This window comes from Mesoplodon bidens (assembly GCF_964165515.1).
Source record: "Mesoplodon bidens genome assembly, chromosome: X".
NCBI lineage: Eukaryota > Metazoa > Chordata > Mammalia > Artiodactyla > Ziphiidae > Mesoplodon > Mesoplodon bidens.
Genome location: NC_138163.1, coordinates 98,566,051 through 98,579,810, shown reverse-complemented (window position 1 = coordinate 98,579,810; position 13,760 = coordinate 98,566,051). Strand labels below are relative to the sequence as shown.

The 13,760-nt window shown below is 53.5% G+C and overlaps 1 protein-coding gene across 7 annotated transcripts in view; it reads left to right on the top strand.

Moving 5' to 3' along the window:
• The window catches only part of RBM10 (RNA binding motif protein 10), a 29,263-nt gene extending 23,606 nt beyond the window's left edge, over positions 1-5,657 (top strand). For 4 of the 7 annotated variants that reach the window (XM_081223233.1, XM_081223237.1, XM_081223236.1 and 1 more), the window contains 16 exons: positions 55-231; positions 613-773; positions 952-1,049; positions 1,137-1,224; positions 1,831-2,017; positions 2,121-2,263; positions 2,349-2,466; positions 2,551-2,642; positions 2,734-2,898; positions 3,890-4,039; positions 4,135-4,200; positions 4,276-4,464; positions 4,544-4,618; positions 4,908-5,014; positions 5,090-5,219; positions 5,314-5,657. In XM_081223233.1, the coding sequence (XP_081079359.1) occupies positions 55-231; positions 613-773; positions 952-1,049; positions 1,137-1,224; positions 1,831-2,017; positions 2,121-2,263; positions 2,349-2,466; positions 2,551-2,642; positions 2,734-2,898; positions 3,890-4,039; positions 4,135-4,200; positions 4,276-4,464; positions 4,544-4,618; positions 4,908-5,014; positions 5,090-5,219; positions 5,314-5,439 (2,072 nt within the window). In that variant the 3' untranslated portion in view covers positions 5,440-5,657. The remainder of the gene's footprint in view (positions 1-54; positions 232-612; positions 774-951; positions 1,050-1,136; positions 1,225-1,830; positions 2,018-2,120; positions 2,264-2,348; positions 2,467-2,550; positions 2,643-2,733; positions 2,899-3,889; positions 4,040-4,134; positions 4,201-4,275; positions 4,465-4,543; positions 4,619-4,907; positions 5,015-5,089; positions 5,220-5,313) is intronic. The other 3 variants (XM_081223239.1, XM_081223235.1, XM_081223234.1) reach the window with 2 other exon arrangements.
• Positions 5,658-13,760: the final 8,103 nt, after the last annotated feature.

Genomic DNA, 13,760 nt, shown 5'->3' with positions numbered 1-13,760 from the left:
GCCTGGGAGCCCCTCCCCCTTTGTCACTGGCCTGTCTTCTGCTGCCCCTGACAGAGGCAGAGCAGAAGCTGCCCCTGGGCGCAAGGTTGGATCAACAGACACTACCGCTGGGTGGTCGGGAGCTAAGCCAGGGCCTGCTGCCGCTGCCACAGCCCTACCAGGCCCAGGGAGTGCTGGCCTCCCAGGCCCTGTCACAGGGCTCGGAGCCGAGCTCAGAGAACGCCAATGACAGTGAGTCAGTTGTTCCTTCCTTCCTCCCTGCCTTAGGGTGTCTAGGTCGGGCTCTCCAAGGCCGGAGAGATGGTGGTGACCAGGACTTCATCCTCCCAGGGGCCTCTGCCTGGTGGGGGGCAGACACGTAATGTAGGGAGAGCAGAGGAAGAGCATTGCCAAACTCGACTTTGGGGGTATGTTGAGAAGGTTCTCAGCAGGTGGGCGACTGAGCTGGGACTTGGACTGACAGGCAGAGTTTATCTGAGAGGAAGAGGTGAGGGGAAGCAGCAGGCGCAAGGACGCGGAGGCCAGGGGAGAGGGAGCAGTGGGGAGCCACCAGAGGGTAGGGCCGGAGCGGAATATCAGGGGTGCTCCCTAATGCTGGGCCCCTTCCTGCAGCCATCATTTTGCGCAACCTGAACCCACACAGCACCATGGACTCCATCCTGGGGGCCCTGGCACCCTACGCAGTGCTGTCCTCCTCCAACGTACGCGTCATCAAGGACAAGCAGACCCAACTGAACCGTGGCTTTGCCTTCATCCAGCTCTCCACCATCGTGGTGAGGGCGGCACAGGGGGGGGCCGGGCAGCCAGGATCCCGGCCCCCGGGGCAGGGAGGAGGGACCCTGACCCTAGCCCCCCACCGCGGCCCCAAGCCTGGAAATGGGGCAATGGAGCCGGGGACCTCCCCGGGCCTGACCCTTCTGCCCCTGCCCCCCCCCACCCCGCCTCCCCCAGGAGGCAGCCCAGCTGCTGCAGATCCTGCAGGCCCTGCACCCGCCGCTCACCATCGACGGCAAGACCATCAACGTTGAGTTTGCCAAGGGTTCTAAGAGGTCAGGGCCCCCACCTGTGTCCTTTCCCAGCTTGCCCCCCAGCTTGGGGCCCCCTGTCTCACTCCCAGTCTCTGACATCCTCCCCAGGGACATGGCCTCCAACGAAGGCAGTCGCATCAATGCTGCCTCTGTGGCCAGCACTGCCATTGCCGCGGCCCAGTGGGCCATCTCGCAGGTACTCAGAGACTCCCCTCCACCCCAGCATCCCTGTACCTGGGCCGCCTCCACCCTCCCGCTCCCTCTCTGCAAACAGGAGGGCTGGCTTGCTGTTTTTGGCTTCCTGTGGCCCCGAAAACCTCTCACAGTGGTCGCCGGTGGGGGCTGTGGGGTCCTCACTGCAGCTGCCTTCCCGGGCACCTCCTCCCCGGCTTTCCTTTTCAGCGCCGTCGCGGCTGCTTGTCTGTTCTGTTTGGTAGTTGTAGATCATCCTGAATTGTTACAACCTTTCTTGATAAAAGGGAATGTATAAGTGGCTGTAAGAAAATTGGCAGATGAGAATAAAGAAGGGGAGGATGGTATCTTGCTTGGTCTGACACCCAACACATGTATCACGCGACACACGTACCAGTGTCAGCCCTGGGAGCGTTCTGGCGCGTGTCTTTGTTCCAGTCTTGTTTTTGTCACCACCCTGCTCTGCTCTGGCCGGGTGGCCCTTGTTTGAGGGCTGCATGCTTTCTGTCAGCCGACACTTGCTTCACCTGTGGGCAGACGTCTCTTAGCCGGTTCCCCTCCCCTCTGTGCCCCCTCCTCTGCTAATGAACCCCTCCCACCTGCCCCTCAGGCCTCCCAGGGTGGGGAGGGTGCCTGGGCCACCCCCGAGGAGCCACCGGTCGACTACAGCTACTACCAACAGGATGAGGGCTATGGCAGCAGCCAGGGCACAGAGTCCTCTCTCTATGCCCATGGCTACCTCAAGGGCGCGAAGGGCCCCGGCATCACTGGAACCAAAGGGGACCCAGCCGGAGCAGGTTAGCCTCAGCATCTCTCCCTGAGCCCATGGTGGGGACCGGCAAGCATAGGGTCCTGGGCCCTGCCGTTCACGTTCTCCTTTTTCCCTGTCCCCCTTTACAGGTCCCGAGGCCTCCCTGGAGCCTGGGGCAGACTCTGTGTCCCTGCAGGCTTTCTCCCGCACCCAGCCTGGTGCCACCCCTGGTGTCTACCAGCAGTCAGCAGCTGAAGCGAGTGGCAGCCAGGGCACTGCTGCCAACAGCCAGGTGAGGAAAATCAAGGGAGGTCCTGGGGGCCATGGGGGCACTGGTAGACACTGAGCCCTGTTCCCCTGTCTTGCCCCGTGACTAGTCATACACCATCATGTCACCCGCTGTGCTCAAATCTGAGCTCCAGAGCCCCACCCATCCCAGCTCTTCCCTGCCACCAGCCACGAGTCCCTCTGCCCAGGAGTCCTACAGCCAGTACCGTGAGTAGCCATGGCCTACGGTGAGGGGTGGGGAGTTCCTTAACAAAGCAGAGAGGAGTGCGACCCCCTCTTCCCACTCTCCAGCTGTTCCTGACGTCTCCACCTACCAGTACGACGAGACATCTGGCTACTACTATGACCCCCAGACTGGCCTCTACTACGACCCCAACTCTCAGGTGATAGGGCAGTCTGGGGAGTGGGCGGGGTCTGCAGTCCCCTCCTCGAGCGAGGTCTTCCCTCACGCCCCTTCTCCCCTACCTCCCCCAGTACTACTACAATGCTCAGAGCCAGCAGTACCTGTACTGGGATGGGGAAAGGCGGACCTATGTTCCTGCCCTGGAGCAGTCAGCTGATGGGCATAAGGAAACGGGGGCGCCCTCAAAGGAGGGCAAAGAGAAGAAGGAAAAGCACAAGACCAAGACGGCCCAACAGGTGAACACTGGGAGTCCAGCAGTCACTGGCTGGCCGTTAGGTGTCTTCTGATGAGTGCCATTCTGTCATCTGTTATCCTCCGCTGCCAAGGGAGGGGATGGCGGTGGATGTGCACGTGGGCAGTACTTGTGCTCAGGAGAGACCAGGCTCCCGGTCCAGCTCTGCTCTTTGCTGCGTGACCTTGAGCCAGGGCCGTCTCCCTACCAGGTACATGGTAGGGCTGCCCACCTCCCTGAGGTGGCCAGTGCCATCCAAGTGTACCCTGTCTGCTCTCCCACCCCCTGGTGGGAACCTTTGTGCTGTTGGTGGCAATGTGGGCTGGTGGGGGCACGCCTGAAGCCAGGCTAGCCCTTCCTGTGGAAACAAATGCACGTGCATGCTCCTTTGGGCCCAGAACCCCACCTGAGGGTGGGTCCGCGTCTGTCTGTGTATATACAGCCCAGAGAACTTCTCGCGGGCCCGTAAAGGGGTGGGCAGGAAGACAACCATCGCAGTGTTCTGTGGTGGTGGGCAGTTGGAGGGAACCTCAGTGTCTTGTCTGTGGAGGAAGAATATGACAGTCTGGGTGCAACACTTAGAAGCAAGAACTACGTGTTCCTTTGGCAGCCCGGTAAATTCTAAAAATGGTGTTGTGCCTGGGGGTTGGGGTTGGGCAACGACATGGAACGTGGCATAGTATCACACGTGTAAATTAAAATTATACACAGAGCAAGCCATGCTTTGCATTTTAGAACGATAAAATGAAAACACACGGCAAACCTAACAGCGTGGGTGCCCATGAGGAGAATGGGGGCACAGCCGGGGAGGGGCGTGCTGAGGAGCACTGATGACAGGATGACAGAGGAATGGGGACTTTCACCTCGGCCTCTCTCACCTTCTGCTTGAGGCTGCAAGGCAGGAAGGGGCGGGCTGCTGCAAGGGCCGAGGTTGGAGTTGGTGACCCCAGCAGTCGGAGGATTCCTAGGAGCCTCACCCCCACCCTCGCCCCTAGATTGCCAAGGACATGGAACGCTGGGCCCGCAGCCTCAACAAGCAAAAAGAAAACTTCAAAAACAGCTTCCAGCCCATCAGTTCCCTGCGAGACGATGAAAGGCGGGAGTCGGCCACGGCAGATGCCGGCTACGCCATCCTCGAGAAGAAGGTGTGTGTGGCTGTCCATCCGCGCCCTGCCCCCAGTCTCGTCATCCCTTTGGTCCTTCCTTGGAATCTCTGAATTTCTGTGTTCCTCCACCCCAGGGAGCACTAGCCGAGAGACAGCACACCAGCATGGACCTCCCAAAACTGGCCAGTGATGACCGCCCAGTGAGTGCCCAGGGCAGAAAGAAGGGCGGGGCTCTGAGCTAGCCAGGCCTGATCTCTCGCCCTCACCTTTTACAGAGCCCACCGAGGGGGCTGGTGGCAGCCTACAGCGGGGAGAGTGACAGCGAGGAGGAGCAAGAGCGCGGGGGCCCGGAGCGGGAGGAGAAGCTCACTGACTGGCAGAAGCTGGCCTGTCTGCTCTGCCGGCGCCAGTTCCCCAGCAAGGAGGCACTCATCCGCCACCAGCAGCTCTCCGGGCTCCACAAGGTGACTGAGGGAGGCTTGGCCAGGAACCCTGTCCTGGCCCGGCCCAGCCGCTTCACTCCTCCTCCTGTCCTCCTTGCAGCAAAACCTTGAGATTCACCGGCGAGCCCACCTGTCAGAAAATGAGCTGGAGGCACTTGAGAAGAATGACATGGAGGTGAGGTGTGACCCACTCCTGGGCTCCATCCCTCGGTTCCTTACCAAGCGCTCCGTCCGTGCAGGCAGCTGGCGCTCAGGTTCCTCAGCTAGACACAGCCTGGCTGCCATCAGCCACCTCACGTCTTGTCCCTGCAAGGCTTCTTCCCGATTCCCCCATGCTGGCTGCCGGCATTCACAGGACCACAGATCTGTTCGCCAGATCTAGCTCCCTGTGGGGGCCCCCCAGCTGTGCCCATGTTTCCTGCAAATAGCGATCAGCTCCTTCATTCTCACACACACTCTTTCAGCAAATGAAGTACCGGGACCGCGCAGCTGAACGCAGAGAGAAGTATGGCATCCCTGAGCCGCCGGAGCCCAAGAGGAGGAAGTATAGCGGCATGTCTGCGGCCTCTGTGTGAGTGCCCGGGGCCGGGTCGGGGACCTGGGGCCGGCAGGCCAGTCGCTCACACTGTGCCACTGTCTCCTGCAGGGACTTTGAGCAGCCCACGCGGGATGGGCTGGGCAGTGACAACATTGGCAGTCGCATGCTCCAGGCTATGGGCTGGAAAGAGGGCAGTGGCCTGGGCCGCAAGAAACAGGGCATTGTGACTCCCATTGAGGTGAGTCTGCGGGGATCCCATCCCCATCCTCCAGTACTCTCTGCTGTAGCCCTGGCCCCTGCCCAACCTGACAGAGTCTGCCTCCCTCACACAGGCCCAGACACGGGTGCGGGGCTCCGGCTTGGGTGCCCGAGGCAGCTCCTATGGGGTCACCTCAACCGAGTCATACAAGGAGACGCTGCACAAGACAATGGTGACCCGCTTCAACGAGGCCCAGTGAGCAGCTGCAAGACCTACTTATACTTATGTTGGGTGTCCAGCCTGGAGCGGGGGTGAATGAAATTGTTGGGTGGTCAGAGCGGGGGCCCTGCGCCTGTCTACCATCCCAGCCCCTTATCCAGAGAGGCCCTGACCAAGTCAGACTTTTGAGTTGGTGACTTTTATTGGAAAACTGGGCTGGGTTCATGTATTTCTTTTTGTAATAAAAGCTGAAAAGTCCGCAGCTTGCATGTCTCTTTCTCATGTCCCAGAGTGGTTTGTGGCCCACACAGATACAGGGACATAAACACAGATGGACAAGATCTTGGTCACAGCCCCTCACCATTATCGGGTCCAGCAGATCATGCTGTACCAGGAAACCAAGCACCACCAGGGCACCGTCAGGCTTGAAGACCCTCTGGGTCACAGCCAGGACTAGGAACCCCCCATCCCCTGGCCTTGCCACCCCGCAGCTGCACTTGCTGTACGGCTGCAAGGCTAAACTGTACTTGGGTCTGGGGACAATGCCTGAGGGCATCTCTGAGTGAACAACGATAGCCACTCTGGCGCCAGTGGTGCCCTCAACAGGCTGAGGACGCCAGAGGTGTGGAGATAAGAGAATCAGCCTGCCAGTCCCAGGGATGCCCCACCAGTTGGGTCCACCCTCGTCCCCATCCGCTCCACGGCTTTTACCACAGCACCCTATCCCTCCAGTCCCACTAACCAATCTACACCCTGTGATTCACAAGTATGCGTGTGCTCTCAGCACAGGTCTGAGTGCAGTGGAACACGAAGCTGGGGCTGCCTTCTCCGGGCCTTGGGGGGCTGGGCTGTGAAACGGGGCCAGGAACCGCCCCTCCCCCAAACATACATGCTTTTAAGACAAGAAGGTGGAAGGGAGGTAGTGTAGGAAGAGCAAGTGGTTCAAAGCCCCTCCTCCCTCACTTAGTAGTCTGCATTGTGACATCACCCTACACAAGTTGTAAGGAGAGGGATGAAAAGGCCCGAGGCTGGTGTAATCTTGATCCCCAAAACAGATGAGATAATTCAAGAAGAGAACATTTCAAGCCACTTACACCCGTAGATTAAAAATCCTCAATAAAGTCTTAGCTACGGCTTCCCTGGTGGCGCAGTGGTTAACAATCCGCCTGCCAATGCGGGGGACACGGGTTCGAGCCCTGATCCGGGAAGATCCCACACGCCGTGGAGCAAGTAAGCCCGTGCATCACAACTACTGAGCCTGCGCTCTAGAGCCTGTGAGCCACAACTACTGAGCCCATGTGCCACAACTACTGAAGCCCGCATGCCTAGAGCCCGTGCTCCACAGCAAGAGAAGCCACCACAGTGAGAAGCCCGCTCAAGGAAGAGTAGCCCCCGCTTGCCGCAGCTAGAGAAAGCCTGCACACAGCAACAAAGACCCGATGCGGCCAAAAAGAAAGAAATACATTTATTAAAAAAAAAAACTTAGCTAAATGAATCCAATATTATATTTAGCAAATATGTTTCGATCAAATAGTTTATCTCAGGAGTGCAAAATTGAGTCAACGTTAGAGAAGCTATATATGCAGTGTTCTACATTAACAGACCAAAAGTAAACAAATGTAACAATCTCAACCACAGAAAGAGCATTTGATAAGGTTCAAGAATCCGTAAGTCCATACTTACAGAAATTAATGGATAAAAGAATAAATACGTGGAGGAGAAGAGAAATATCTCCTATACAGTAGAATGTCAACTAATAATCACGGCACAATGATGATGTTCTGTTAATGTTATGAAATCTCTGGGTGCTAAAGCTAGCGGTTACACTTCGATGTAAACAGGATATTTACACAGATTCAAAGTATCTCTCCACGAGATACATGTTAGTTAATTCCAAAGGGGGAAAATAGTATCTTTATAGTAGAGAAACCTGGCAGATACCATCTTAATGAGGGGAACAAAGTGAACATTATCAGTATTAAAATCCTGAGCCATCGGATAGGATGAAATGATTAAACAGCATCACTTTTGTGATATTCCCAGGCAATATGCAGAGCATGAATCTAACCACAAGGAAACATCAGACAAAGCCAAACTGAGGGACAGTCTACAAAATTCCTGGCTTATAATCTTCAAAAGTGTCAATGTCATGAAGGTCAAGGGAGCACTGAAGAACCATTCCAGATTGTAGGAGACATCCCATTTGAATGTTCAAATGTTACCTCCTGGCTACCCCATTTAAAGTTCCAAACTCTGCCCTGCCATACTCCCTATGCCCCTTTCCTTGCATTCTTTTTCTCCATGACATTTCTCAATTTCTAACATACTATAAGTTTTCTTACTTTTCTATAGTCTCCTTCACTAGAGTGAAAACATCACGAGGGAAGGGACTGTTGTCTGCCTTGCTCACCACTGTGTCCCCCATGCCTCGAACAGGGTTTGGCACATACCAGACCATGGAAGCATGAATAAATACACACACCACAACTGTTCAAATCATTCTCATCCTCAAGACTCCATTTTTTAAAACAAAATGGCTAATACGTAAAGAGTCCCTAGGGACCTCCCTGGTGGCACAGTGGTTAAGAACCCACCTGACAATGCAGGGGACATGGGTTCGAGGGAAGATCCCACATGCGGGAGAGCAACTAAGCCCGTGCGCCCCAACTACTGAAGCCTGCGGCGCCTAGAGCCCGTGCTCTGCAACAAGAGAAGCCACTGCAATTAGAAGCCCGCACACTGCAACGAAGAGTAGCCCCCAGAGAAAGCCCGCGCACAGCAACGAAGACCCAATGCAGCCAAAAATAAATAAATAAATACATTTATAAAAAAATAAAAATAACGAGTCCCTAAAAATCCATAAGAGGTACAACAACCCAATAGAAAATGGATAAAGGAAACAGAAAATTCCCAGAAAACAAGAACTGCAAATACCTTTAAATCTATGAAAAGATGCCCAAGTTCACGCCTAATAAGAGAAATACACATTATAATTACACCCGATTGGCAAACATCCAAAGGCTTGACAATCTGCTCAGTGAGGCTGTGAACCAGCTGCACTCTCATACGTGGCTGGGGGCAATGCGAATGGTACAAATCTCACCCCCACTTCCCCTTTCTCCCTGCTTTCTGACCTCCACAGGCCTTTGTTCAAGCTGTTCCCTCCGACTGGGATGCCCTTCCCTCTCACTTGGGAAAGTCCAAAGTCCAAATCCTGCCTCAATTACTCCTACTGATCCGTTTGAAGGCAGTCAATTCTTCAGAGAAGTCGGCCACACCCACGGCTTCAGTTGCCACCTCTGATGGCCCCCAAATCCATCCACAGAAACTCAGATCTAGTCCCCAAACTGTTCACTCAACCAACACATACCAGACCGTGGATATCTAACAGGCATCAAAAATGTAACACATCTGGGGACTTCCCTGGTGGCGCAGTGGTTAAGAATCCGCCTGCCAGGGCTCCCCTGTGGCGCAGTGGTCGAGAGTCCGCCTGCCGATGCAGGGGACACGGGTTCGTGCCTCGGTCCGGGAAGATCCCACGTGCCGCGGAGCGGCTGGGCCCGTGGGCCATGGCCGCTGAGCCTGCGCGTCCGGAGCCTGTGCTCCGCAGCGGGAGGGGCCCCAACAACGAGAGACCCGCGTACCGCAAAAAAAAAGAATCCGCCTGCCAGTGCAGGGCACACGGGTTCGATCCCTGGTCCGGGAAGATCCCACATGCCGCGGAGCAACTAAGCCCGTGCGCCACAACTACTGAGCCTGCGCTCTAGGGCCCGCGAGCCACAACTACTGAGCCCGCACACCTAGAGCCCCTGCTCCGCAACAAGAGAAGCCAGTGCAATGAGAAGCCCGTGCACCATAACAAAGAGTGGCCCCCGCTTGCACAAACTAGAGAAAGCCCACGCGCAGCAACGAAGACCCAACACAGCCATAAATAAATAAATAAATAAATAAATAAAGTAACGTCTGAAAACCAACCCCCGATTTTGCCCCATGCCTGCTCCTAATGGAGTATTTCCCCTGTCAGTGACAACTCCATCCTTCCAGCAGCTCAGGCTAGAAACCCAGGGGTGAGCCAGGACTCCTCTCTATTTTTCATGTGCTGTATCCAATTTCTCAGCAAATCCTGGTGTCTTTACCTTCAAAATCAATTCAGAATAGAACTCCACCCACTTCCTCTTTTACCACCTTGGTCTGACCCTATCTCATCACTACCTGGACCCTTGCTACTGCCTTTTCTGCTTCCTCTCCCCCACCCCCACCCCCCCCACACACACACAGTTTGTTCTCTCTCCACAGAGAGCAGCCGGATTCTAAAATATAATTTAAATAATGCGACTGCCCTACTTAAAATCCTTTTATGGCTCCCCATGGATCTTAGAATAAAAAGCAAACATCTCAGCCTGGCTTACAATGCCCTGCTTGATATGGCCTCGGATCTCATTCCCAGCGCTCTCCCTTCCTCACTCCTCTCCAACTACACAGACATCTGCGCTCTTCCCAAATGTTTCAAGAACTTCCAGCCTCAAGGCTTTGCCCCTGATGTTCCCTCTGTCTGATGCTTTCCCCCCCATGTTCCACATGGTTTGCTTTCTCACTTTTCACAGGCCACCTCCTCAGGGAGTCATTTCCTGACTACTTCACGCGGGGTATCAGGGGAGGTCTCTCTGAGGTGAGGCAAACAATAAATCAGAAGGAAAAGACCTGATGGAACAGTGTGCTTAACTACTGCAAGGGCAGTAGTCTCCTTGCTATGTTCTTTGCTATATTCCCCGTGCCCTGCACTTAGTAGGCATTCAATAAATCGTTTTCAAATGAGCAAATGTGGAGGATTTGAGGACAGGATATGTGATACAGAATTTGGGATAAAGGTGATAAAGGCATTTTGTGTTAAATACCTTTGCTGTCACATGACCTTCTCAGGGAGGCCTTCCTTGACCACACTATCGAAAAATGCAACCTGTCCCCCACAGATTTCCCTTTACCTTGTTCTATTTTTCTCCACAGCATTTAGCAGTTATCACATATATATGACAGATTTACATATATATTTAATTGTATATTCACATATGAATATAGACTATACACTATGTATTTAATATGACATTTATTATATACAGATGTAACTTTTTTTGTGTTTTTTTTTTGGCCACAGCCCATGGCTCGTGGGATCTTATTTCCCCGACCAGGGATTGAACCCCGGCCCTTGGCAGCGAAAGCGTGGAGTCCTAACCACTGGACCGCCAGGGAATTCCCTACAGATGTAAATTATTTACATATGGACACTGGCTATCATGTTATGTAAACTATGTAGTATTAACGTGTACATTTTATTAGACACAATTTATATTATATTCACATGTATCTAATATAATTTTTATTTATTTGGTACGTTTATGGTCTTGTCTCTCTCTAGTCTGTCAGCTCCGTGAGGGCAAGGAAGAATCCCTAGCACCTGGCCCACAGCTCGAGCTCCAAAATGTCAAATGAATGAACTCCTTTGGCCACCTGAGCCTCAGCTTTCCCCTCTGTAGGATGGGTGTACCTTTCCATCTGGAGGTACCCCCATGTTCTGATCCCTTTTCCTACACCTCCCCCACCCAGAGGGCTGCTCCCGGAACTCCACAGCCCAGGTTTACATTTTCCCATACCCTGGGCGTTCATGCCCACCACGTGCACTAGGCGCCGGCCCGACCGGACTACCACCCCCAGCATGCCTCGCGCGTTCGTGAAGTACCACAACCCATAGGGGTATCTGGGTCTGACAAGGGCCCTGACGGCGCAGGAGCAAGGGGGCGCGCCCCTCTAGCTAAGCATCTGTGGTACGTCCCAAACAGGGGGCCCTCCAAGGCCCCGCGCTTCCGAGCTCCGCGGAAACTCTGGCTCTTCTTGTACAACGGAGGTGGTTCGCTCTTCCGTTGCCCCGTGGTTTCGGCTCATCTCCAGCAGGAAGGCGAGGCTTCCGCCCGGCGCAGGGGGTGAGCTGGAGCACGGTACCCCCAATCCCCTGGACAGCATTTGAGGGAGGGGGCTCAATTTCGGGGATCCCCGAATGGGCATATTTAGAGGCTCTGAGCCCGGTGTGGCATTTAGAGGTGGCTGTTTTTGAGGCGACCCTTAGCAAGTGGCGTTTAGGGACTCCGGGGTGGGACTTGGGAGTCTGTTTTAAGGAGCGTCCCTCGGAGGCAGGGTTTATACCCCTTGGAGACAGGGTTTAGGGGGGATGTTTGGGGAGACCCTTAGGGTTCATGTATGAATAGTCTGTCCACGAGGCAGGATTTGGTGTGCTTCCCCACGGTAGAGGCAAAGTTTGAGGCTCCTGAACTCAAGGCGGAATTCTGGGGGGCTTGTTTCCAAGGAAAGGTCCTGGTGACGGTGGGAACGTTTGGGACCGACGTGGCATGTGGACGTATTGAATGGCCTTTGTGAACTCTGGTTTTATTATGATATCTCACCGCGCTTGGGTAAAAAAGGCGGAGAGACTAGACACATCTGGGCCCACAAGTTTTTTTTAGGAACAGGAACACCCAGCCCAGGCTGTGGAAGTAACACTGGAACCTAGTGTGCTAGGTTCTTCCCGAGGGGACAGTGTGCCATGGGGCCTTCATGGACCGTGGCTTTATTCGTCATTCATAAGGAGGTGGGCTGTTGTGGAAGACCTTTTTTTTTTTTTTTTTTTTTTTTTTTCTGTACGCGGGCCTCTCACCGCTGTGGCCTCTCCCGGACCGGGGCACGAACCCCCGTCCCCTGCACCGGCAGGCGGACTCCCAGCCACCGCGCCACCAGGGAAGCCCTGTGGAAGACCATTTTTGCCTTTTTCGCACCTGGTCGGTTGGAAGTGTCAGCATATGAATTATTCACGAGGGGGTGGATCAGCGTGCTGAAGGGGTGTGCTGAAAGGGGCGTTCTGCAGTCTGCTGGGCAAATTAGATCTCATTTATTAAGCGTAAAGGTGAGTAGCACCCCGAGCTTTCTGTGGCTTTTCTAGGGGCGTTGTGCATAATTCATGAGGGGCGTAGCTTTTACGGCTTCATCTGCATGATCCGCTGTTAGCTTTCCCTTAGAGGTTTCAGGATTTAAATTTTGCGTCTCAGAGAAGGGACGAGGCCTCGCTCATTGTTCATTCCCTATGGCCCAGTAATCCCAGATTATCAGCAAAGGCTCTAGATTCAAGTCCCATCGATCCTTGCCAGCTGTGTGATCTTTGGCAAATTTTTCTGTGAGCCTGAAAAAATGAGTAAGAGCATAATGATGATCAGATTAGTTTACACTCATTTAGCACTTTATTAGCCCGTTTAATCTCCACAACAATTCTAGGTGGTAGGTTATTATCGTCCCATCTTATAGATGAGGAAACTGGGACACCGGGAGACTTAAGTAATTTGCCTAAGGTTACTCAGTCATTGAGTCTGAGTCTACAGTCCAGAGTCTGTAGTCTTAATCAAATGTCATAATGTCTCTCTCCCATCCACCCAATTCAGTGGTACTACTACTACTGTTAGTCATGCAGCACCGCGTGCCAGGCACCGTTCTGAGACCTTTCTACATATTTATTCATTTAAACTTCATCACAAGGTAGGTTACTATTGTTCTCATTTTATGGGTGGGGAAACAGTGGCCCAGAGAAGTGAAGTGCCTGGTCCCAAGTAACACAGCTAGTCATCGGTGGATGGAAATGATTTTTGTGAGGGTTTAAGAACTCTCTAAGGAGGTCACCTTTGAGCTGAGACCTGAAGGACAAGAAGGAACCGATTTCCTGCTCTGCATTCCTGAGACCAGTGGCGCAGTGCATGGAAAGGACACACCACGGGAACCACCACATAGTGGGCGATCAGTTAATGTGATCTGTGATTATTATTTGACAGAATCGTACTGGGTGCTTATCGTGTGCCTGGGGCTTTGGTATCCAGTCGTATCTCTGGTGACCTGGTAGTCTGTCCTACCTACTTAATGGACATTGGTGGCCTTAGCACTCTGTTTTCCAGTGTAATTCTGGAAGGGTGTTTCAAGGCACTATTTTTTAGATAATGTCCCAAGTTGAGGGTTTCTCTAGTGGCTGGGTACACCCTCACCCATAAGTAATTTTACATTAATATAAAATATATTTACATATCACCTTTAAATTAACATATAATACTTAAAAAATTTAACATTGCCCTGTGCCAGCACTGCTCTGAGCTCATTCCGTAGTTCATATTCTCTGGTTTTCACAGTGACACATTTTGCCTTTACGATGTAGATGGGTTCTACTACTATCCCCATTTTACAGTTGTAGAAACTGAGGCACCTGCCAACGGTATGTGGTAAACCTGGATTTGGTTGGACCAAGGCAGCCCTGGTTCACGTGCAGTTAGTCAAGGGTGG